A 26,633-nucleotide genomic window follows, 5' to 3' on the forward strand; every position below is an offset into this window, starting at 1 on the left:
GGTGCGTCGAGTTGTTAGTTACATAAGGGTGTGAATCTACAATTTCGGTGATCGAATCACATACCACTGGTAATATTTCTTCCGAATTAACTAATGGTGGTATTCCGCTTTCATCTGTAAACCAATCTGTAACTTTTCATAAGCTTACAGGAATATTGCAATTCTAGGCGTTTTTATTGATCTGTAGCTTACAGGAATCCGTAACTATTTACGATAACTAGGTCGAAAAGAACACTGTAAAGTGTCATGGTTTTGTATTCTATGTTAATGTTGTAAATACACCATCTTTTATATAGCATATGTACGCAAGTCTGTGGTGTCTGTACCACGCGTGTCAATTAAGATGTGATAATAAAATCAGTCTTCTACTACCTCTCTAGATATGTGTTTCATTCATCCAGAATAAATTAAATTAAATCAAACAAATAATAAAACATAACATGGCGCAGTCGTAAACTAATTAAGTATATGTGTAGTGAATACATCAGAAATTACAAGAAAATGTCGAACCCAACAACTCCATTGGCCATTAAAGAATACTCTTCCATTCCACCAAGTGAACTAAATTTTACAGGCAACATGGCCGAAAACTGGAAATTTTTCAAGCAAAAATTTGAAATCTACATGAACGCCAGCAAACTAGTGGATGAATCCGATGAAAGTAAGGGTTATATTTTACTAAATAGAATTGGAGACAGAGCCCTGAAAATTTATAATAATTTTCAATGGACTTCAACTGAAGAAAAAAGTAAATGTTCTGATATGCTGAAAAAATTCGAAGATTATTTTATTCCAACGAAAAACGTCACTTACGAACGTTATCTTTTCTTCACTAGAAATAAATAAATAAATAAATAAATAAATGACGTCTTTATTAGAAACCTATAAAAAATACATACTCTCATGACCAAGTCAGCAAAGGCGAAGTCTAGCATAATGCTATTCAAACTCAACCTCCCACTGACCAGCAATGAGCTAATATAAAACAATGGATCTATAAAATAACACCAAGTCAGCACATGAGTAAATCAAATGAAATACACCTGGTGAGCACCCGAATCTCACAACATGTAGCACAGATATATCTTATAAATATTGGGATCACAAACATTATTGCCCACACAGTATATACCCTTTAATTTTAAACTTGAACTTATTTATGTTCAACAACTTGAAATCACTTGGAAGAGAATTATAAAATTTGATGGATCGAAAAATGAAACTTCTTTGAAATAAGGCTGTTCTATGCCTTGGTAGCACGAATCTATCTTGAAATCTTGTAAGTCTCGAGTGAATGTTACTATGACGAACGAATTTTTTCTTAAGGAATGGTGGAGCGTCAGCATCAAAAATAAGTTTATGCATGAAAGAACCCAAATGATAATTTCTCCTCGACTCCATAAAGAGGACCCCATCCTCCCTGATTTTATAAGTGACAGGATCATACTTTCTTATACCATGTACCAACCTATAACATGCTTTCTGCACTTTCTGAATCCTTTCCTGATTAATCTTAGTCAAACACGGCCCATAGATGAAATCACAATATGTAAATTGGGATAAGACAAGAGATTCGCAAAGAGTTTTCTTGGTCCTCACATCAAGTATATGCCGGTTGGGGTAAATAAGTCTCAGGTTGGAATATGCCCTCGAAATCAGTGTTTTTAGATGTTCGGAGAAGCGAAAATCAGTATCCAGGAGCAAACCCAAATCTCTAGCAACATCAGTGAATACCAGGCTATCATTATTAAGTTTGATGGTCATATTAGATTTTAAGAAAGAAGCAGAGTTTCTGCTGGCAAAACACATTACCTTCGACTTCTCAGGATTAATGACCAAATTATGTTCAATCGACAACTCATGAACATGTTGCAAGACATTGTTGATAGTACGAGATGCCTCTTCATAAGATTCTTTAGGAAAATGATAATACAGCTGTAAATCATCTGCATACGCTAGTAATTTACAATGTGTTATAGAGGTTATTATATCAGCTGTATAAATAATAAATAGCAATGGTCCAAGTACAGAACCCTGAGGTACACCAGCAAGAATCTCAATCGGAGACGATAACACATTATCGACGGATATATACTGAATTCTATCACTTAAGTAGGATCTTATCAATTGCAGAGAAGAAAAGTCAAAACCATAATATTTCATTTTAGCAATCAACAATTCATGATTAATGGTATCGAAGGCCTTCGAATAGTCAAGCAATATGAGAATACTCGCCAATCCTGAATCATAAGCCTCAATGATATCACTGGTGACAGTCGCAAGTGCCGTCGCAGTGCTATAGTTTTTTCTGAATCCACACTGTTTATCTGGCAGTAAATTGTTCGATCTCAGATAATTGATGATTTGATTATGAAGTATTTTTTCTAGAATCTTCGACAAGAATGGCAATATACTAATAATTCTGAGATCAGAGAAAGACGAGGGGTTCTTAACTTTCTGAATCGGCTTTCCGAGGGCAACCTTCCAGAGATGAGGAAAATAGTTAGATACGATACAACTATTTATGATATGAACAATATATTTAACAATGAATGGTCTACACAATTGAATCATCCGCAGTGATACTTCATCCACCCCAACAGCATGACTTTTCATCTCATTCAAGATATCATCAACCTGCTCAACAGTAGCAAGGGAAAAAGCAAAGGTGTTAGTCAAGTGTGAGTTCTCATTATAGAATTCAATCTTCGAATCACAATTAAGACTTCTAGCATTGGAAACAGACGAAAAATAATTTCCCATGGCATCCGGATCAGAGAGGGATGCTGGTAAATTAACAACATTTTTCGAAGAACAAACTTTGAGATCACGCAGTGCTCTCCAGGACCTTGCAGGATTGTTCTGAACGCTTATGGATTCCAAATATTTCCTCTTCTCATTTCTAACCATAGAAACTGTGTAATTACGAATCTGTTTGTAACTCTCCCAGTCACCTGATGAACGAGTTCTTTTGAATTTCTGAAGTGCTACGTCCCTCTGTCTCATTAATAATTTGAGATTAAATGTCAGCCATGGTGCAGGAGGTTTAGTAACTCTTTTCTCAATGAGAGGTGCGTGCTTATCAAAAATTCCAAGAATCAAGCAATTGAAAATCTCAACCTTCTTGTCAATATCACTCTCTGCTATTAAACGATGCCATGGAAGACCTTCTAGATCTGTATGAAAACCTTCAAGGTCAAAACTACGAAAGTCCCGGTATTTTACTAATTTAGGTTTCATTTTTACACTCTTCAAATTCAACTCACCGTAAACCAACCGGTGATCAGAAATTTCAGATGTATCTATGGTGCCCACACGTACAACTAAATCCTCTCTAGTGAAAAATATGGGATCAAGTAACTTAGCTGTAATTCGAGTTATTCTTGTTGGTTCCTTCAAAAATTGTTTCAAGCCATATGACTCTAGGCATGTCGACAAAGGAGTTTCCGGTCCCAAAAAATCAACATTCATATCACCAAGACACAGAATTTCGTCCGCAGTAGGGGTAATACAAGGGAATACGATGTCAACATCATTTATAAAATTATTCAAATTATAACGAGGAGGACGATAAAATGTGGCGACTATTATCTTGCGATGGCCAACAATTAACTCTATGAGCAAATACTCAGTTTTATTACTTACCTGCTGTCCAATTGAAATAATTTGATATTTAAAATTTTGTTTTATGTAAGCAGCAACTCCACCTCCCCTTCCCTCTCTATCATTTCTCACAAAGGAATAACCTGGTATCTGTAGAAAATCACTATCAATGCTACAAGAAAGCCAAGTTTCAGTTAAAGTTAGAACATCGAAATCATGAGTCAAAAGATAAGCCGATAGGTCACTTAAATTCGGTATAACAGATCTGGTATTCAAATGTGCAAATTTCATTTCTCTAGTTAAAATTATATGAAGCAGTGAAAAATCAAGAAGTGTGTAGGATACAAAAGCGTAAAAAAAAATATGCAAGCAACCCAATACAAACACCAATACTACATGCTGCGAGAAAACAAAGAGAATATCATCAACTATATACGAGCGCTCAAGGTTCTCAAGCAAAAAACGAATACAGGAAAATTATAACCCAAAAGCAGAAAAAATTACAATAACAATGAGATAGCGGGGCTCAAAAGGCAGGCAAAAATACAAGAAAAAAAAAAAGTCAACACTGACAAATGAACAAATCCTATGATAATCATAGTGCTCAACAAAATTGCTTATTAATATTCAAATCCAACTAATCAAAAATGAGTAAATGAATCAACTTACGCTCGCCAATCATGATCCTCAATTAATAACAACTATATAGTAAAATTATATCTCATTCAGTAACCCTGATTATTCCAACACCAATGAAACAAAACTATGAGAATACAAAGAGTCAACCCACCAATATATCATTCAGGTCTTCTTCATTGTTTACTACCTTCTTCTGACCTTTTAAATCAACATAAATTACACCATTAAGGGTCCACACAGATTTACCAAATGTTCTTCTTGCCTTTTTGAATAATATAAAATTTTCTAACGTTAGCATTTCCGTTATAAGAATATTAGTTCCTTTGAGTTTACGTTTGTTTACAAACACAGCATCGCGATTCCACCTTCTTAGAAACTGTACTGCGATCGGTCTGGGCTTATCAGAATCCGTTTTTTTCCTTCCTACTCGATAACATTGATTTAAATCCTCCTTTTTCAGAAGAACTTCAATCTTATTATTACACAACTTTATAACAGCATCATATATATCCCGTTCAGATTCAGGAATCCCATGTATAAGTAGAAAACAGAGATTACGTTTCATCTCCGAATTATGCTCTTTCTTCTTTACCATGTTTACATTATTTCTAAGACTATCTATGTCGACCTTGATATGATGAATAGCGTCATTCATCCTTTTTTCGAATGCCTCCAGGAGATCCAATGGATTTTCACCAATATCAGCTATTGCAGGGGTAGAAGACTGAGACTTCAAAAATTCATTTTTGAAATCTTCAATACCTTTTCTTAGTTCTTCTGACAGCATGTCAACCCGAACGTTCAACTCTTTAATAGTAGAAGCAGGTTTCGCCATTTCAACCAAAAATAACAACAAATATTGCACAATTCACAATAATCAAGTACTCTGCGCCGGGAAATATCAGTAAATTACTTTCCTTGACTTGAGGACAACTAAGTTTATAATAATTTATGTAGAGCACTAAGTAGACAGTCCTCACTCGAGGGACATGTGCGATGAAGAGAGATAACGAAACATACGACGCATATGTCACCGATCTTCGACAGTTAGCATCAACTTGCGAATTCTTGCAATTGACAGATAGTTTAATAAAGGACATATTAATATTAGGAATACAAGATATCAATATCAAGGACAGACTGCTGAGAGAACCTGATCTTCAGCTGACAAGAGCATTGGAAATATGTCGAGCAGCGGAAATTGCAGCAGAAAGAATGAAAGTAATTGATGGAAATTCCAAGGATGGAATATTGGCGATCAACAAATTTGGAGGATCAAAGAAGATGAATAATTCGAAATTAAATCAAACCAACCAGAGTTCTACGTCACGTCAGAATTATCAACAGAAAGAAGGGGTCTCTTTTAATAGAAGTCAAGGCGCAGAAAAATGGCCGAAGTCACAAAAGTTAAGTAAATTAAATTATATAAATAATTGTACGAGATGTGGTTATAATCACAAACTAAATGAATGCCCTGCATATGGAAAATTTTGCACAAAATGTAATTATAAAAATCACTTTGCAGAGAAATGTCAAAATTCAAATAAACAAAAAATTCAAGAGTTAGAAATATTTACAGATAATGAAAATGAAGATTTAAATGCTGATTTTTTTATTGGGAACATTCCTGTTGAAAAAGGTTCCAACTCTGATATAAATATAACTTACAATTCGAAATTATGGATTGATGAATTTTATGTAAATAACACAATTAAAGTACCATTTAGGCTAGATACAGGCGGCGGACTGCTCAATTCTGCCGTGGGTTTATTTTTTGAAATTAGGAATATCAATAGATGAAATAAAAAATACAAATGTTAAACTTTCTGGATACTCAGGTGCTCAAATTAAAAGCTTAGGTAAATTAACTCTCAATGTTCAAAAAGAAAATACAAAAGCAAAGCAAATTGAATTTCACATAGTTGATACTGATAAAATTCCGAAATTAGGGGCTCATTCATGTATCAAACTAAATTTAATAAAGCGATCTTTCATGAATGAAATATCAGAAATAACACTAAATGATGAAATGTTCACAAAAATAGTTAATAAATTTTATGATGTGTTTCAGGGTTTAGGGTGTTTATCAGGTAAACACCAAATTAAATTAGATGAAACAGTGCCTCCCAGAGTTCAGCCTCCAAGGAAAGTTCCTTTAGCCTTACACCAGAAGCTGAAATTAAAACTTCGAGAGCTAGAGCAAACATCTGTGATAGAAAAAGTAAATGAACCTACTGACTGGGTTAGTAGTTTAGTTTTAGTAACAAAACCAAATGGCGATCTGAGACTCTGCCTGGATCCTTTTCATCTTAATCAAGCTATAAAAAGGGAACATTTTTATATACCTAGTCTAGATGAGATTATAAGTAAAATAAATGGTGCAAAGTACTTTTCAATATTAGATTGTAGTAATGGATTCTGGCAAGTAGTCCTAGATGAAAAGTCAACTAAATTATGTACCTTCAATACACCATTTGGTAGATATAAATTTTTAAGGTTACCATACGGGATTTCTTCAGCTTCTGAGGTTTTTATGAAAAGAATTAGGGAAATTTTTGAGAATGTGGAAAATGTGGAAATATACATTGATGATATAATTGTATACGGCAGAACTCTGGAAGAGCATAATAGGATTCTTGAAATTGTATTAGGCTTAGCTAGAAAGGAAAATTTGAAATTAAACTTAGATAAGTGTAAATTTTGTAAGAATTCAGTCAAATTTATGGGTTTTGAAATATCTGAGAGAGGTTTAGAAATAGATGACTCAAAACTTAAGGCAATAAAAGAATTCCAGAGACCAAAAAATGTAAAAGATGTTGAGAGATTTCTGGGTGTTATAAATTATGTAAATAGATTCATTCGAAATTATTCAAAATTAACAGAACCATTGAGAAATTTAATTAAAAAAGATGTTCATTTCCACTGGGAAAAAGAACAGGAATACGCTTTTCAAAATTTGAAAGATAAATTAACTAGCGCTCCAGTATTGAATTTTTACTGTAAAGATAAACCGGTTGTAATTTCATGTGATGCTAGTCAGAATGGTTGTGGTGCTGTTCTTTTGCAGGATAACAAACCTATTGCTTATGCTTCTAAAGCTTTCACAAAAGTGCAACAAAATTACGCTCAAATAGAAAAAGAATTATTAGCTATTTTGTATGCTTGTGCCAAATTCAACTATTTTATATTTGGTAGATCTAAAGAAGATATTTCAATAGAAACTGATCACAAGCCATTGATAAGCATTTTCAAAAAACCATTGATAGATACACCACCTAGGTTACAAAGAATGCGCATAATGTTACAGTCATATGCATTCAACATAGTGTACAAGAAAGGAAAAGACATTTATTTTGCAGATGCATTAAGCCGGGCATATAATGAAGATTTTGATGTTAGATTCGAGAAAAAAGTTGAAGAAATTGATAAGCATCTTTGTAGTATTATTGAAAACATTCCTATGACAAAAAGTAAACATGAAATTTTTAAATCTGAAATAAATATTGAAAGATCAACATTTAGTAAAATTAAAAGAATTAATTAAAAGAGGATTTCCAAAAACAAAACATAAATTACCAGATGAGTTTAAAAAATATTGGGCATATAAAGAGGAACTAAGTATTGGGCAAGGACTAATTTTAAAAAACAATAGAATTTTTGTTCCTCAATCTATGAGGAAAGAAATGTTAGAGAGGTTACATTATGCTCATTTAGGAAGAGAAAAAACTAAATTGAATGCAAGGCAATTTCTATTTTGGCCCACAATGAACTCAGATATTGATCAGTTTATTGAATGTTGTGATACATGCTTGTCAAATAGTAGAGATAATGTTAGGGAGCCAATGAAATCACATGAGATTCCAATTGGACCTTGGAAAAAAGTTGGAGTTCATTTATTCGAAATTAATAATAAATATAATATTATATTAGTGGACTACTATTCTAAGTTTATAGAGACGGCTGAACTTTCAAATCAAACAAGTACAAAAGTTATTGAAAGAATGAAAAAAATATTTTCAGTTCATGGAATTCCCGAAATTGTTGTCAGTGACAATGGACCCTGTTTTTCTAGTTCAGAATTTCGAACTTTTAGTAGAGATTGGCAATTTCAACATATAACGAGCAGTCCTCATTATCCTCAATCAAATGGACAAGTCGAAAGATTTGTCCAAACCTTAAAAAATTTAATTAAAAAATCAGAATCGTCGGAAAGTGATATAGGTTTGTGTCTATTAGATTTTAGAAATACACCTATATCATCTAATATACCGAGTCCAGCACAATTAATGTTTAGTAGGAGACTAAGGACAAATATACCTATTTCTCAAGTTCTTTTAAAGCCTAGATTACCAAATCATAATAAAATAAAAAAGGAATTAATTGAAAGGCAACATAAACAAAAATTGTATTACGATAGAACAACAAAAAAAGGCTGTGAATTCACTCCAGGGGACATAGTCAAGGTAAAAAATTTCGGTAAAGGAAATAAATGGTTAAATGGAAAAATTATTGAAAAAATTAATGTAAGAACATTCAAAGTCAAATTGTATCATGGTAAAATAGTAATAAGAAATAGAAAATATTTAATTAAAGTAAGAAATAATAATAAAATTTATTGTGAAAATGATAGATTTAAGTATGATGATTTACCTAGTGAAATGAAAGATGCTTGTTCATATAATAATGATAATAATGATATTGATAATGGCAATACTAATAATAGTGATAGTGATGACGAAGTCATATTTGTCCCACAAAGGACTAGAACAGGTCGTATTATCAACCCTCCTAATAGGTTAATGTATTAAATGAAATGTGTTTTTTATTTGTGTAACATTTATTTGAATTACAGTTGATTTTGTATTATTTAGTATTAGGCAATGAAAAAAAAAAGAGAGAAAAAGGAAAGATGTCATGGTTTTGTATTATATGTTAATGTTGTAAATACACCATCTTTTATATAGCATATGTACGCAAGTCTGTGGTGTCTGTACCACGCGTGTCAATTAAGATGTGATAATAAAATCAGTCTTCTACTACCTCTCTAGATATGTGTTTCATTCATCCAGAATAAATTAAATTAAATCAAACAAATAATATAACATAACATAAAGAAGATAGTTACAAGAACATTTCCAGAATTGCATTATTTACGAATCTGTGAATCGGAAACTGACAGAACGATTGTACCCTACAGATTTGTAACTTAAGCCCGTTTGCAACAGCCGAAAATTCTCTGGAGAATTCTCTACAAAATTCTCGCAAGAAAACGGCAGAGATTATTTTGGCTGAGTTCGGCTTGAAGTTCTACAGATCGAACGGAGAGAGCACGGGGAACGTGACGTCATTATTAGATCTCGTTCCCGGTCATTTTCAAACCCGAACGTATTGGGAGTTCCCTGTCGACATCACCTAGAAGTTTCAAATGTTTGTCGAGACGAGTTGACAACTTTTTGCCGCGTCCTATTTTGGCACTCCGACAATAATTTTATAGAAATATTGGTGAAAACCAACGACGTAATATGCAGAATATGCATTCGATAAGTGCAATTTGTAAAAACAATTAGTGATCATTTCGAAATATGGTAGAACACGACATATGTAAGAATGAGAAGATTTGAAAATTGTTTTGGGTACTTTCAAGATTCCCGCAGTTCCTCGGAGCTCAAGAAAACAACGACCAACGTTTAACAGAAATTTGGTACTGGGTACTGACCTCATTGTGCTGAGCTCAGTTTGCCGTCACCACTAACTAGAGTTGCTGCTTGCTCTTGTGATTTAATTATGTACCAAGAAATAAATAGTAATAACCTAGTCTTTTATTTATATGCTATGATTTGTACTTGTATTTGATTTTTGTTTGTTTAAAAGTTTATCTGATATTTGAAAGTGCAAAATGAATTTGAACCATGTTATTATAAGATTTGGTGTTGAACTCTTTTTGGATTATGAGGAAGAGGAAAGTAAAGGCACCTGAAATGGTACCAACTTTTGTCTTCAATATCAGACTGAATTCTACATTGCTTTAATGATTCCGCAGAAGATTTTTCTGAAATCTGAAAAACATCTTCAAATTTTCTCAAATAGGGCATCATTCTAATATCAATAACTTCGAGATTTTTGCTTCATATTCAGTTCCACAGTCCGAAAAAATCATTCTGTTTTCCATTATGGCGACAGGGGCAGTTTTTCAAAGAGGTACTCGTTGGTTTTTGTCACTGACGGCAGTTACAACTTCACACTTGACAGATCCCCATCGTCAAGCAAACTCGGGGAAGTGCGAGCGTGATCGGAGAACATGCTCCGTCACGACCCGAACAGAAAAGGGAATACTCAGAGATCGAAGTCGAACGCTATTGAAATACACTTGACGTGCTCAGAGTCGAAAAGTCGCCAAGCCGAACTCAACCTTTGTATGTAACTGAACAGAGAATTCTACCGAGAGTGCGTATGCAACGGTAAATAATTCACGGCACATGAAATCTCGAGTAAATTTTCTAGAGAATTCTCGGCTGTTGCAAACGAGCTTTACAGATGAAAAGCAGAATACAATTATAAATCTCTTCCGTATTTCAAAGGATAATACTAAAAGGGGAATAAGCGAATTCGAAAAACATAAAGCGAACGATAAAATAATTTGACTCGTTGATATAATGAAATACAGGGAGATTTATGACCAATAACCCATCATACTGTAGTTCCTATAAGACCATATGAGGAGAAAGAAATGGGTAGTTCTCCAAACCTCTCTTATGCCTACTAATTTTTAAAATATTGGGGTTTCCTGGAAATCCAAACCTTCGAAAACCAGATAAACCAAAGCACTGTACTAGAAAATGAAACCAATAAAATTTTTCAAACTATTCCTGATAGGAATTATTTATTGACAAAAAAGTTCTGCCTTTGTGAGCTCCTGTTGAGGAGTCCTCAATATGACGTCCATTTTGTGTTAGATTCATAATGAAAAATCGGAAATGCAGGTGAAGGCTTTTTTTGCAACAGAAGGTAAAATTTGTAAAAATGAAGCGTTTCACCAAAAATCACCTATACAAAACTTTCAAAATGACAAAATTGAAAAAAAAATTGAAAATGATTAGTGCAATTATCGCAAAGAGGTGGAAAAAAATTTATCACCTGATTCGACCATGTGGTTTCGTTGAGGATATTGCCTCGTTCGATATTTACGTAGTAATGAAAAAGGAAACTTAGAATTTCCGAATTGTTCTCATTATTTTTTGATTTTATGAAATGGCTCATCGATACCAACTGACAGAAGAGACTAGGACACAAGTGAAAAAATTTAATAATATTTCAAAATTTCACTAATAAAATTCGCCTGAATTATTCATGAATTTTTCCACAATGGGCATCACAATCCTCTTGTTCGGACATTCCAACAATCGTCATAAAAATTAGATGAAATGGGGAAACATCATAGCACTTTTTCAACATAACTAACATAAGCATTTTCAAAAAACTGCCTCGATTTTCTACATTTTTTTTACCCTAAATTGCACCATACAATAATTCTGATTCTCTCAAAAGTGACCTGATGCATCTAATCCGATGAATTTGGTACTGAACCATTTATTGTCCAGGCATTTGTTTTGTTTCGTTTTTGCGATGCCGGAGTCACCTTCCACACTCCCGTCCTTGAAATTCAATGAAATTTCGTCGAACTTCTAGGGGTTGTATCTCAGCCATCTTGGATATTTTATATAGACAATTTTTGGTTAAACGATTTATTTTGACGAGTTCTACCTTATGTAAAAAAAAGTCTCACCATTGAAAACAACCTGTGTATCGTTGAAACCTTATCTAAGCTAAAAAATATAAAAGGTTTCAATGAATCAAAGTTCAGTAAACACTTGAGGAAGCTGCTACTGCGGCGAACAATATACATCCTGGAAGAGTTCCTATCTTGATTTTTTTGTGTATGTATGTTGGGATTAACTCGTATTATTATTTGACTGTGCCTTTCTTACTTTTCTGTTGACAGATTGTGTAGTCTAGATTACAAATACTCATTTATATTTGCATACTTACGGCCGGTTTCATAATCAAACCTAAAGTCGCTTTAATTTTAAAGCTTCCTTTAACCCTACTGAAAATGACATTAAAGGAAGCTTTAAGCTTAAAGTGACGTTAAATTTGATTATGAAACTGGACGTTACCTTTGTATGCATGTGTCAATAAACAATAAATACCTAATTGAGTGTGGTTTTTTCCTTACTGTTCTTGTATATAGGAGAATGAAGTTCGTCTGATGATGCAAATACATATAATAGTTCAATTAAACTCTAGTCGGTTTTGTTGTTCGCTGAAATATAATTCGGTCTTATGTTCAGAGTCTCATTAACTTCCCGACTATTTATGGGCGAAATACATAATATTTTTTGAGGACTTGAGGATGAATTAAGAATCGGTGTACGTTATTCAAATTATATTTCATCAAAAATAAATAAACGCATGTACATACATGAAAGTACTATGAATAATTACAAAATAAATTCATACAATAGTACTACAATGATAAAATAATAATAATCTATAAAGATCGAAAAAATTTCGTTAAGTACACTTTTTAGGATTTTTGGTAATTTTTTTTTTGTATTTGCAATTGCATATTGTACTAAAACAATATATACGTTGCCAAAATTTAGATATGCTTGACAATTTTGAATAACAGCAGAAGAAGCAAAATCTAAATGAACAAAATAAACTGAAAGAATTAGCAAAAAAAGAAAAAAATGATTGTCGCTATTCTGAAAAATACATAAAACACAACAATTTCCTTGGTGTACCTAGTGACAGTTCTGTTAATGCTGGAAAGCAGATTTCGTGTAGGCTGAACCTGAAAAAAAAAATAAGTATAAGAATACATTTATTAACTCTACTACTGAATAAGTTTCGATATTTGGAGAAAATTAAGCTCAATTCCCTTCTTCTTTCTGATTGGTTAAGCGTCATTATATGAATAAGATATTAAAAAAATTACTGAAATCATTATATTGAATCAATCGAGCTTGAAAAAAATTCATTAAAATATATTTTTGTGCTAGAGTAAAAACTCCATAAATTCATTATACTGTGAGCGAGCGTCCCGATTATGGAATGATGGATTTATTTTCTCCCCTTTCGGGAATATCAAAAAGGGTTTGGTACTTTTTGGCGATAATTTTTCCATTATTCTCATTTCTCAATCATTCCTAGTTACCAAGCATTTTTTTTTCAATTGCAAGTCCCAATTTTTTTTGTACGGAATATGCTGTTACTCGTGCTGTTACGAACAAAAAATTATGGGTTGGAAATACTATAAAATAAATAAATAGATACTATAAATATCATACAAAGTCAACCCCTTCTTATATAAATCAGAAATTATTTTTGAATAAGGAAAATCGCTGTGTGGGATTCATTCGGCTTTTTCCATCATTTTGGCTTATTCTATCCCAAAAGGACTAGGTATCAGACGCAGTGGAACTCAGTCATCGTGTGATAGTTGTGTTTGAAATAACTAATTATATTTCGAGATTATTCAACGATGATCTTTGAGGACAGGAACAACTTAGGAGATTTATAACACTTGATACGATTAAGTTTTGTGATTTTCGAAAATGTTATTGGCTTCCGTTGTAATTAAGTTTTTCAGGTAGTAATGGAAATGCAATGTAAAATATTTCTAGAAAAAAATTATTCTAGAAAATTCTATGAATCATTTTACGATTACTTGGGAACTATTTTTCGATTTTTTATATTCTGAAGGAATCATTATACAGGGTGTAAATAAATAAGAGTGAAACATTTACGGAGGTGATTCCTCATCTAAAAAAAGATAGGATCTTTCATATAAAGAAATTTCATTGGAGCATCCCTTGTTAAAATACAGCCCCTTTAAGACGGTACATAGAATTTGTGAGTATAACATTTTTTCTCACAAGCACTAAAAAAGTAACAAAATTGAAATTAACCTGATGTTTTCTACTACCAAAAAGACACTTAGCCAGTAATTTATTTGGTTTACCCCATGATTGTAAGGGGTGGAAAACGCAATCCCTAAAATATATACCTATGCAATCTAACTTTTTGTCTTATTATTTGTTTACCATTTAAAAATTTATTTCCGATAGCCTGTTTCATTTCAATAATTAAATATATTTCGAGATTATTCGACGATGATCTTTGAGGACAGGAACAACTTAGGAGATTTATAACACTTGATACGATTGAGCTTTGTGATTTTTGAAAATGTTATTGGCTTCCGTTGTAATTAAGTTTTTCAGGTAGTAATGGAAATGCAATGTAAAATATTTCTAGAAAAGAATTATTCTAGAATATTTTATGAATCATTTTACGATTACTTGGGAATTATTCTTCGGTTTTTTATATTCTGAAGGAATCATTATACAGGGTGTAACTAAATAAGAGTGAAACATTTACGGAGGTGATTCCCCATCTAAAAAAAGATAGGATCTTTCATATACAGAAATTTCATTGGAGCATCCCTTGTTAAGATGCAGCCCCTTTAAGGCGGTACATAAAATTTGTATAACATTTTTTTCACATGCACTAAAAAAGTTACAAAATTGAAATAAACCTGATGTTTTCTACTACCAAAAAGACACTTAGCCAATAATTTATTTGGTTTACCCCATGATTGTAAGGGGTGGAAAACAACAAAAAATGTCTCTTGGGTTTTTTGCCCAGTATAAACCAGTTCACAACAAAAAATTAAAAACTACAGAGATATATCGTCATAAATGCGAAAATACGAAACTAATTTATCAGGTAGGTCGCTATTAGCGATGGTATGACGGTGTCAGTGTGTAAATTTTTGAAATTGAAATAATACTTATTGTATGTTGTTGTTCTGTTTTTCGATTTGTTACATTTTTAGTACTTGTGAAGAAAATTGTTATACAAATTTTATGTACCCCAGGGGCTGTATCTTAACAAGGGATGCTCGAATGAAATTTCTTTATATGAAAGATCTTATCTTTTTTCGATTAGGAATCATTTATTTAGTTACACCCTGTATTCAAGTTTGTATTAAATCCTGTATTTCTATACCCCGAACACGTGATGCCTTTGTCAAATTTAACGCCAAAATACCGACATGTAAGTCAGGATTGAAATTGAAGTAACTACGTGAACCTTCTACTCCTTCGTTTATATTTGGGGTAGTCAAAGTATTGAATTAGAAATATCAATGCATATCCTTTTCTAAAACATAAATTTTGCTGACGGTTTCTCGAAGACGATAGATCAATTCCAAATTCATTTACGGCTAACTCTACGTGAGAAAAAGTGTTAGAATAATTGCTATGTTCTAGAACTGCTTCGAAGACAATTAATAGTTTCAATTGCCCCTGGAAAGTCGTGCACACAATTTTGAACCTTCCATTGCGTTACAGAGACTATCAGAATTAATAATTCAATAAAAATGGAACTTACCTCTCTTAGCTCTTCTCGACTGACTTCTGCCATAAAATCAGCATTCATTTGGAAAATTTCTTCTTTGAAGGCAACTAATTTATTCCAATCCAACACCTCATTCGTCGATTCTCTAGATTCCTCGGTCTCTTCATAATTATTCACAATTTGTTGTTTTTGGTAGGACGTATTAACGCCTATATCTCTAAAAGATTGTGTTTGAGATTTGGCCTTTTCAAATTTCCCAACATCTTCATCAACATGTTGTTCTTCATTTGATTCGATCCCAGATTCACTGGTTGGTGTGGACATTGATGTGATTCGATTGCTTGTGCTGATAAAGTCTGAGTATCCAGTCGATGTTATAGTTTCGCTGCTTATAAAATGAAACCCTGGATGAGGGCCTGAGCAGGAATAAATTCCCGATTTCACCAGTTTGAATTTTGTTTTCACAATCTTCTTCTTTGGAATATCCACAAAACCATGTTTTTCTGCGAATTTCCTAGAATGTTCCTCCCAGAAACTTATTTTATCTTTCACATTGCCTTCCCTGAATGCATCATACTCCATGTGTTTATTTCTTGGATTCCTTTTATCATATGGTTCCTCCTTTTCATTCGCGATGAATGTGGATGAAGCCAAAGGCTTACCGTGAGAGTCGAAGGTTTGTTGTCTGCTGATATTCATTGTTATAGCTATCTTCTTTTTCTTCACAACGAATTTGATGAAATAATCTGAAATTTTTTTAAAAACTAAAGTTAGTTAGAATAAGAAATGATACAGGAGCAAATTTCAACAACTCTTCGATAATAAGAATAATGTAGATTGATAGATAATCCCGAATCTTTGGCGTCCATGATTCTTTTCGGAAAAGAACCATGGCATTCTGTCAACTCATGCATTCAATTCATTATTCCCTATATTTCGACATCTGGTATAAAAAATATTGTACTCTTATAGGTTGTTCAATGATGGCATCATTGCCGTTGTACTGAAACGGCTATATGCTACAGTTAAATAATAAAAAAAGTATTATATATTGATACATCGCAAAGAGGGTGCATTCTTGATCCCGTACCGTAGATGTTGAATTACGAAATTTTTAATGAAATTTCTTCGATGAACTTCTGTGATATGATATTCATCAAAATCGAGCATCAGGTGAGGGACTGTTCCTCAAGGAATTGAAAAAATAAATGTGTCTTTTTTTCATCAGCCCTACTATGGAGTGGCCAAGTTAGACTCTTTTCACACCATCGGAGTTTTACCCGATGTTTCTAGTTACATTGATAACATGGGATCTGTCACACGTATTCCGGTTCACTTTCTCACCGGAAAACAACCGGATGATGCTTTCGGCGGCGCTTATAGCCGTCCGGCACATAAATCCTCTTTGGGATATGGATGTGCAAGGCAGCTTACATAACATTGGGTTTTATCCGTACGGTCTAGTTCTTTTTCCTTTCCGATATTACTTAAATCCGAGGTTAATGATTTGGCCGATAGGCGGCGTTTAGATATTCGAGTTCGCCAATTGCAATGACCTCGGGAAAGAAGTCTCAGGCTCCTTTCAATACACGGGTTTTTACCGGAAAACAACCGGATGAAAAATTATTCATCAGGTTTTATCCGTGCATACGTCGCTGTCAAATTCCGTGGTCATTGCAAATATTTAGCGCATCAAAATATTTGAACGTCTCTTATCGGCCCAATCATCAGTAACTTTACATTCAAGAAATATCTTTGATGTCAATACTGGTAATATCGAAAAAGAAGAATTGAATAAAACCCGACGGTATAAAAGCTACCGTGCTTAGCGATAAGCACCGCCATAAGTATCATAGGGCTGTTTCCGGGTGAGAAAGTCAACCTGAACACTTCTGAAAGATTCCATTATATATTTTATCAATGTAACTCAGGTTATCAGGTAGAAACCCAATTTTGTGAAATGAGCTTCAACCTCAGTTGCAGGAAAGATCTTCAAAAGCCGTTATGGAGGATCAGAATTTAATGTAACAGTAAATTATAATTGACGTTTCTGGTACTGCGACATAACATGGAAAATGGACTGAGCATTAACCGTGTGAGAGTGTCTACTCTGTTGCAAAAGAAAAAGCTATGAAGCGGCCAATATTTGTCTCTCTTCTGTCGACTTAGACTTGAGCGTGATCCAATGAAAATTCTTTCCCATTTTTTTTGCCACATTTACTCTATACAGCTGAATAAAGAATGCTCAGTCCATTCACTACATCTATGCTCATTATTTACTCATTAGATTTATACAGGGTGAGCCTTTCATGAATATTTTGAGAGGAGATTCTAGAGGTAAAAAAAACACGTTTTTTCCATAATTATTTTTTCTGCATCGGCTCTGTTTAAAAGATGCAGTATGTTGGAAAACCATGAAAAATGCTATCTCACAAACGGTGTTATAATGAAATGAATTTCGGAACATAAGATATAACCCACATCTTTCAGTTTTCTCATTATATCCATTACGTACCATAAAAATACCAAAAATTCAAAGAACTTAACTCTTGAAACTAATTTGGGCGCTATCTAACGAATATTTGAACGTTTCGTATTCTTCATATTTTCTCGTATAATGCGCTGGTTTCGAAAATTGGGTAGTTTTATTCTAAAAGTGATTTTTTTCCCAGGAGTGGCACAGCTCATTATGAAAACTTAAAATGGCGATATCTTTTTATCTAGGCCGAATCGTACAAAAATGTGAAGGAAAAAAGTGCTTCTTTTGACCTTCAGAATCTACTGTCACACCCAGTTTTTGAAAGGAGCTATTTCATTCGGAATGCAACGATGAATTATATCGCTGCCTGCGTTAGATTTGATTAAAATCAATGAGTAAAAGTTAATACTCAATGTTAATGCACAATGTTAATACTCAATGTTAAAATATTCAGTGTGAAAGCGAGAGTTATTGAGACTATCTGTCAGGGCTAAGTTACGTACTATTAGTGCTTTAGTATTTTAAAGAACCGAGTTCAATAAAAGTGGTTTAAATTTTTGCTATTTCAAAATAACGTCACTTTGAATGAAATTTTAATTTTCAGTCACTCGCTCGTCAAAATACATATATGTATACTTCATTCACTTTTATTTTAGCAGTCGGTTGGCCATGGAAATTTGACACATTTCACTCTGTATAGTACGAAAATGTGGGGTTATGAAGCTTGTCAAAACATTTTTGGGTTTTAAATCAACGCTATGTTCTACGTAAAAGTTTCTGTTATTACGTATTTTATCACAATGTTGAATCTGTTCGGAAAATATGTGACGAACATAATTGAAGTTTATACAAACTGATTGAGGGCATACCAAATCCAGGTATTCGTATGTAAAATACGAAAGATCAGTATAATATCATAATATGCACTAGCTTGAGGAGAGTTAATGTTCGTTATCTTCTTTGGCTTACATCATTTGTAGATTTCAAAAATATTAACCCGAAGATGAAATGCATATGATGCAGTAGTTGGGAATGGGTATCTCCCGAAGGAATTAACAGATAATTACAAGAATATTAAATTCTTCAACAAAAATCATCTTGCTTGCATCAATATAAGTAAAAGGAATTGAAGGAAGTTTCAAGTTAAGATGAACTTCACCTTTGAACAAAAATTTCAAATGAATAAACAAGTAACAGGGCAACTTGCGCGTATTCGTGGCTATTCATCTCAATACTACAATAATAATTAGGTATTTATTGGTACCTTAAGATATTTCCATTGTTTAGGACAAAATGAAAAATAGAAAAATTCATTTTGGGGAACTTATTCTATGATGACATTTATCGAAAATCCTGTAGAAAACGAAAATTCACTCAAACATAAAATTCTCAAATGTCACCACTTTTTTGGGTCTCCCAATGGAAGGAAATTCTTTGTTATCCTCTTCATTCACAATCTTTATGATTGTGGAAATATTCAGCTGAAATGTAAGTCGTTTAGATTCAGATGAAACATTATATAAATTCTTACATTGAATATGTTCGCTACCGTCTGACGTATTGTGGATTTTAGAATATCAGGGTATAACTATTTGAATGAGCGGACCTGAATTCTAAATAGCACTTCCTGAAACCCTGTCTCTTTTTTCAGTCACTTTCGGCATTTTCGTAATAAAAATTTATATTAGTTGTGGCAACGGCGTTATGACGTTAACGACATTTCATGAGTGCCAACCTTACTTCGTTCTAGTTACAAAAACTTGAGAAAATTATTTCATGGCCAACCGACTGCTAAAATAAATTTGAATGAAGTATATTAATACATACATAGGTACAGTAAAAACACAATAATATGAAAAAATCGGCTTCCACTAAAGTAAAGGCGGCACAAAATAAAATTTGACAGATGCTATTCATAAAAATGAAGTTGAGACAGAAGTTTCTAGAAAAATGCATGCTCCTCTCAAACATCGTAAAATAAATAATGAAAAAATTGTGAGTTCGAAGAATCTTATGACATGAAACCCAAAATAGAAAATAAATTCGAATTGCTACAAATTGGACTTGGATACACAAACATTTGCTAATATTGCTTGAAAAATAATTTACTCACCTCGATCGACTTGGTCAAATCACTAAGTTGAAATTGCACTTACACTCCTACAACTTCGAAATATTCTAGATACTGAAGCGCTTCCACAAGAAAGACAGTTTAAATAAGTAATAACCACCCCTTTTTTCTTCTTCTTCTTCTTGTTCAATGGATGGGTACCTTCTTTGAATGTGACTTCGCAGAACTATATCTACCTCAATTACCGGGGTTTCAGGAAGGTTCAATAGATAGATAAAATACCCATAAACTAAGAAAGATCCGAATTGACTATACAGGTAATGACTTTGTACAGAATGGCCAAACAAACTTGGCTTGGCTTGGCCAAACATATATCATTGCATGAAATAATTGAAAGCACTCAATGCTACAATTCAAGATGGCACCCCTCAGCTAGACCTTTTTGTTTCTGAGAAAATTAATACTGAATTGGTTTGGAAATAGACCAGGCCAAACAGAATGAGAGAAAACAAATTCTTAGCGGTATGTGGTGTATTTGGTCGGAAAATTTAGTATGAATTATAAGTGAATTCATATTAATGAAGATAACTCGGTGGGAGTTTCAGAACATAGATAGGTGCTGGTTTTAAGGGATTTTTTTTTTGAAATGATTTATTGAATGACATATACAAGTACAAAAAAATTTACATTCACAATCCCCTAAACTGGTATCTAGGACAGTAAATACAAAATTCCATTTAAATTAAACAGTGCCTTTGTTAGCAAATTAAATCTTATTGCGTACATAAACACTTGATGTTTGATGGAATCGCAGTTCCACATCAAGACAAAATTTCAAAGAAGCGAACTTAACATTCTATTGAACAAGCGGACAATTTACATTACATCAACTCTAAGTATCCTCTGTTTTGATCAGAAACTTTACTAATTGAACTAACAGATTTTATGGAAGTAGGTAATTGATTATATACTTTCGAAGCTTGTGCTATCGAGTTATTCAACCCTTTTTGGCTTTTCACTTTTGTCTGATATGAGTTTTGATGTGTTCTTGTTTCATAACTATGAACATCTTTGATAAATTTCTACTCTGTATTGCACTTTTGCATTTTATTTGTGATTTTGAAAATTAGTTTACATTGTTCTAATTCTAATACTTTCTTTAAATTTGATATGTGCAAATAAGCGTAAAGTTGTGTAGTATTTGTTAATATATCATAATTAAATAACACTTTAATTGATTTATTTTGTAACGTTTGTATTTTTTTGAAGTATGTTTTTTCACAGGTTCCCCAAATCGGTAATAAGTATCTTATATGTGACATAAAAAACGCATTGTAAACCTGAAATTTACTTTTTTTTTAAATCTGGTAATAGTCCATCGGTGGAGTTTTTAATAATGGTTACAAACAAACAAATGGTCCACTCCACTATATACTTTTAAACTATGCACTATGCATTTCGGCAAGGTAACTTGCCATCATCAGGTGCTCTAAAATCAAACAATTTGTCAAACAACTAAAAAGATCTTAAATTGAACAAATTATAACCTACCGATGCAGTTGTTAAGACGTCAACGATGTAATATGAGCAAAATGGAATAAAAATAAACAAAATCATCAAGAAAACACACTAATAACGACATCTATGTTTAACAATTAAAATCAAATTAAACATATCCACAATCACATGTTCAACAAAAAGGGGGAACATGCGAAAACACACGCATTAAAGAAAGAAAACCCAGATGTCGTCCCGTTCTTCGATATTCTCTAAAATTACAAAAATGAACAGTCCACGAACAAACAAAAACAATAAAATAATAAAACTCAGCAAAAATCAGGCACCTCGTATAGAATTGAAAAAAGTTGAACAGTCAAAGTTAATCTGCTCATTGACGCAGTTATATTCTTGAGACCTCAACGCTCTGTTGATTTCCAAGATCTCCAGAAGATCCAATTGAAGACTCTTCTCACAAACATGCAAAACTTTGACACCAGTTCTTGGATCGAAAGTGTGGCCTGACTCTAAGATGTGGTTGGCGAACTGTGATGGGGTGTTGACGATATCTTTATCTCTGTTTTTTTCTATATGTTTCAGATGTTCACCAACCCTTGTTTCTGTTCTCCTCCCACTTTGACCTACGTAAGTGACATAAGAGAGATGTCATGATTGAGAAGGTGAAATCTTTAAAAAAGAAGGTAATAGATAATGAACTCATTATAACAAAGGCAGATAAAGGAAATTGCATTATTCTGATGTCGAGGGTGGATTATAGAGAGAAAGTCTACCATCTACTTAATGAAAACAAATTTCACGAATTACCGTATAACCCGACCAACAAATTCATAGCCAAGATGAAGTTGACTTTAAAAACCTGTCAAGAAGCTTCACACTTGTTAAACCCCAGTAGACAAAATATCCTCCCGATGAACCCCACAACATCACTCCTTTATTGCTTACCTAAAATCCATAAACCCAATTGCCCGGTCAGACCTATTGTATCCTTCACAGGTTCCCCGGCCTCCAAGTTGTCTCACATGTTTTCTACCTTTCTCCCATCATGTTTGAAGTTTGAAAGCACGTTTTCGATTAAAAATTCGTTAGAGCTTTCTTCTAAGTTGGTGAACTTTACTATTCCTTCGGATTGCATGCTCATTTCTTTTGATGTCGTTAACCTTTTCCCTAGTATTCCTCCAGATGAATGTTTGGAGATAGTACGACAATTACTCTTTGAAAAATCTGGCCTTCACACTCATGTAATTTTAGATTTGTGTACTTTATTAGACCTTGTCCTTAAACAGAATTTCTTTCAGTTCGAGAATAAATATTACTGTCAAGTTGATGGGTTGTCTATGGGTTCCAGCATATCACCGTTTTTATCCGAAGCATTCATGTCAAAATTTGAACAAAACTTGTCTAGAACAAGTTTATTCCTTAAGCACATCTTGAAGTGGTACTGTTATGTCGATGATGTTTTTGCCATTTTTAGGGGCACCCATGGTCAACTGATGAGTTTCCTCGACTTGTTGAATAGTCTTCACCCCTCAATCAAATTTACGTTCGAGCTGGAGGTGAATGACCGTTTGCCTTTTTTAGATCTGATTATTGAGAGGGATAATTGCAGTTTGAATTTTGATATTTTCCGTAATACCTTTCACATCCAACCACCCGTACAGTCAAAAATTCTCTTCATTTCATTCCATGTTCCATAGATTGTTCAACATCCCTCTTAGTCCCTCCAATTTTCAAAAAGAATTGTCAATTATAAGACAGATTGCGGAAGGAAATGGTTACCCTGAGCGCGCAATTGAGAGAATATACCGAAGACACATGAACAGGCAGCTGAATAAGTCTCTCACAGATGGAATTCAACAGAAGACCTATAGAAGCTTGAGGTTTTTTGGACAGATATCAGGAAGCATCGCAAAACTGTTTAGTGCTCACACAGAAAATACTCTGATTACCTTCAAGACGGTTAATACCCTGGCTAAACATCTAATCAACACTAAAGATAAAATACCCATCACACAAAGGTCTGGAGTTTCCCAACTTTTTTGCTCCCAACCCCAATGCAATGTCACTTACGTAGGTCAAAGTGGGAGGAGAATAGAAACAAGGGTTGGTGAACATCTGAAACATATAGAAAAAAACAGAGATAAAGATATCGTCAACACCCCATCACAGTTCGCCAACCACATCTTAGAGTCAGGCCACACTTTCGATCCAAGAACTGGTTTCAAAGTTTTGCATGTTTGTGAGAGGAGTCTTCAATTGGATCTTCTGGAGATCTTGGAAATCAACAGAGCGTTGAGGTCTCAAGAATATAACTGCGTCAATGAGCAGATTAACTTTGACTGTTCAACTTTTTTCAATTCTATACGAGGTGCCTGATTTTTGCTGAGTTTTATTATTTTATTGTTTTTGTTTGTTCGTGGACTGTTCATTTTTGTAATTTTAGACAATATCGAAGAACGGGACGACATCTGGGTTTTCTTTCTTTAATGCGTGTGTTTTCGCATGTTCCCCCTTTTTGTTGAACATGTGATTGTGGATATGTTTAATTTGATTTTAATTGTTAAACATAGATGTCGTTATTAGTGTGTTTTCTTGATGATTTTGTTTATTTTTATTCCATTTTGCTCATATTACATCGTTGACGTCTTAACAACTGCATCGGTAGGTTATAATTTGTTCAATTTAAGATCTTTTTAGTTGTTTGACAAATTGTTTGATTTTAGAGCACCTGATGATGGCAAGTTACCTTGCCGAAATGCATAGTGCATAATTTAAAAGTATATAGTGGAGTGGACCATTTGTTTGTTTGTAACCATTACTTTTTTTTGATAAACAAGATCGAACCTTATACATAGCTGAAACCATCGGTATTATCTTCTCGATTATGGAGTCAACGTGGCTTTTCCATCTCAAATTTGTGTCCAACACCAGATCCAAGTACCTCGCCTCACAGACTTCTTGAAGTTCAATATTATTAATGGTTAAATTCAGACTTCTAACTTTTTTGTTGTTTTGCTTGAATACCATATACTTAGTTTTATTAATATTAATTTTCAATTTATTGTTCCAAAGCCAATGGAAATACCGTTGTGAATCTTCATTAATTTGTTCATATTCAATTCGTCAACGTTAGTACCTGTATATATCAAGATAGTGTAATCTGCAAAAGCGAAATACCTATACCTGGCCCGGACGTTCGACTTGCTCAAGTTAAGCACGTATAATGAATAGAGAAGGGGACCCAAAACCGACCCTTGGGGAACACCAAATGAATTGCTATCATATATACATACATATTGACGGCGATCGGTTAAATAGGACTTAATTAACTCATATATTTTTCCTCCGAATCCCATTCGTTGGAGCTTATCTCCTTAAGAATATCTATGCTAACTACGTCAAAAGCCTTCCTCAAGTCGACTAGTATGGCCACGGCTATTTTGCCATCGTCTAGAGCTAACGAAATTTCATTTATCAAACCAACTGCCGCACTGAGAGTATTACTGTTTTTTGTAAATCCATACTGGTATTGATCGACCACAACATACTTTTTAATAAAAGTTCTATTTTTGATGACCGTCTCACAAACTTAAGAGAACTTACTGATAACGGATATGGGTCTGTAATTATTTAAGTCATCAGTTTTTCCGGATTTATAGATGGGTGTTATTTTATTGATCTTCAATTCGCTAGGATAGTTACCACTTGAAAGAATTACATTTACTAGCCTTGTTAAAATTGGTAATGAGTCATCCTTTAAATTCAATATGTCTCTGACAGTTATTTTATCGTGACCAAGTGCAGAATTCTTTTTTGAATTGAGTAAAATATCATTGATTCCTTTCTCGGTTACAGGAGTGAGAACAAATGAATTCAGATTATCGATCTCTTGAACTTTTAAAACCGGTTCTTACTGACGATTTAATTTTCTACCTCTCCAACAATATTTTCTCCCATCTTTGCGAAATATTTCTTATAATTGTCAAGTACAGTTTCCCGATCTGTTATGATATTGTGGCCAACCGATAACTTTTTTATACCCGGAATGTTTTTCGAAAGCAGCTTGTTTATGTATCTCCACTGTTTCTTTACATCGTTGCCAGGCTTTCTCCCATTCTGATCTGAAATACCGATTCTTCAAGGATCTGATTTTATTGTTTACATAATTCTTTAAGCTCTTGAATTGTTTTTCTAAATGAGGATCAGCTGCATGCTTAGACTTTTTCCTTTATAATTTATCACGTTTCTTAATGAGTTCAATTAATTCATTGTTTACCCATATATTATTAGAGTGACATTTAATTTTCTTCGTACATTCACACTTTCTCCTGCACTCAGTTATCAAATCAATTATTCTTGCAAATGTATCAATATTGCACTGTTGAGACTTTTCTTCGAATAATGCCTTAAATTTTATGTAATCAACCAATGTCGTCGTCGAGCTTCAAGGGAGAAAATGAGCCCTGCTAAATTTGAATATTCGAAATTCCGCTAACCAAGTTTTTCGCCATACTTGAGTTATTAATTCAGCGTTTTTCGATTTATTAGGATTTTTGTGTTGGGTTTGTCCCATATTTCTTCTAAGAACTAAGTATGACAAGAAGATAATCTGAAAAAGCATAAAAATAGTGAAAACCCATTATAACTAGACCGTTTTGGTCATTGTTGTTCTGGAATCAGAGGGCTCATAGCGAGGTGAATTTAAAGAAATAAAAATCACGTTAGCCCGAATGTTCATTTCATTCAACTGCGATAAAATACTTAAGCCACGTTCAAGCATAGAATTTCTATGAAAAAATGGTTTAAGTTTTCATTCTTCAATCCTTCCTTGATGAAACTGTGCATTGGGCCATTTATAAACTTTTGGGGTATTCATGTTTCGTAAAAATCGTAAATGTTCAATAG

At 33.4% G+C, this 26,633-nt stretch overlaps 3 protein-coding genes across 4 annotated transcripts; 1 reads left to right on the forward strand and 2 right to left on the reverse strand.

Moving 5' to 3' along the window:
* Nucleotides 1-3,388: 3,388 nt before the first annotated feature.
* On the reverse strand, nt 3,389-5,235 carry LOC123308463. 2 transcript variants are annotated; one of them, XM_044891118.1, is made up of 2 exons: nt 4,394-5,235; nt 3,389-3,775 (listed from the first exon to the last, which is right to left on the reverse strand). In XM_044891118.1, exons 1-2 carry the CDS (start codon nt 5,075-5,077, stop codon nt 3,770-3,772), a joined length of 690 nt encoding a protein of 229 aa, XP_044747053.1. In that variant the 5' UTR covers nt 5,078-5,235; the 3' UTR covers nt 3,389-3,769. The 2 variants fall into 2 exon arrangements, 1 of the variants encoding a protein (XP_044747053.1); XR_006537125.1 differs by having other exon boundaries at nt 4,273-5,235.
* Nucleotides 5,236-12,693: 7,458 nt separating this feature from the next.
* LOC123308279 lies at nt 12,694-16,177 on the reverse strand. The gene is made up of 2 exons (XM_044890869.1): nt 15,697-16,177; nt 12,694-13,096 (listed from the first exon to the last, which is right to left on the reverse strand). The coding sequence occupies exons 1-2, from the start codon at nt 15,985-15,987 to the stop codon at nt 12,974-12,976; spliced, it is 414 nt and encodes a 137-aa protein (XP_044746804.1). The 5' UTR covers nt 15,988-16,177; the 3' UTR covers nt 12,694-12,973.
* A 7,189-nt stretch (nt 16,178-23,366) lies between these two features.
* LOC123308100 lies at nt 23,367-24,490 on the forward strand. The gene is made up of 2 exons (XM_044890643.1): nt 23,367-23,746; nt 23,803-24,490. The coding sequence occupies exons 1-2, from the start codon at nt 23,415-23,417 to the stop codon at nt 23,837-23,839; spliced, it is 369 nt and encodes a 122-aa protein (XP_044746578.1). The 5' UTR covers nt 23,367-23,414; the 3' UTR covers nt 23,840-24,490.
* Nucleotides 24,491-26,633: the final 2,143 nt, after the last annotated feature.

The sequence above is a fragment of the Coccinella septempunctata genome, chromosome 2 (genome assembly GCF_907165205.1).
Source record: "Coccinella septempunctata chromosome 2, icCocSept1.1, whole genome shotgun sequence".
NCBI classification, from domain to species: domain Eukaryota; kingdom Metazoa; phylum Arthropoda; class Insecta; order Coleoptera; family Coccinellidae; genus Coccinella; species Coccinella septempunctata.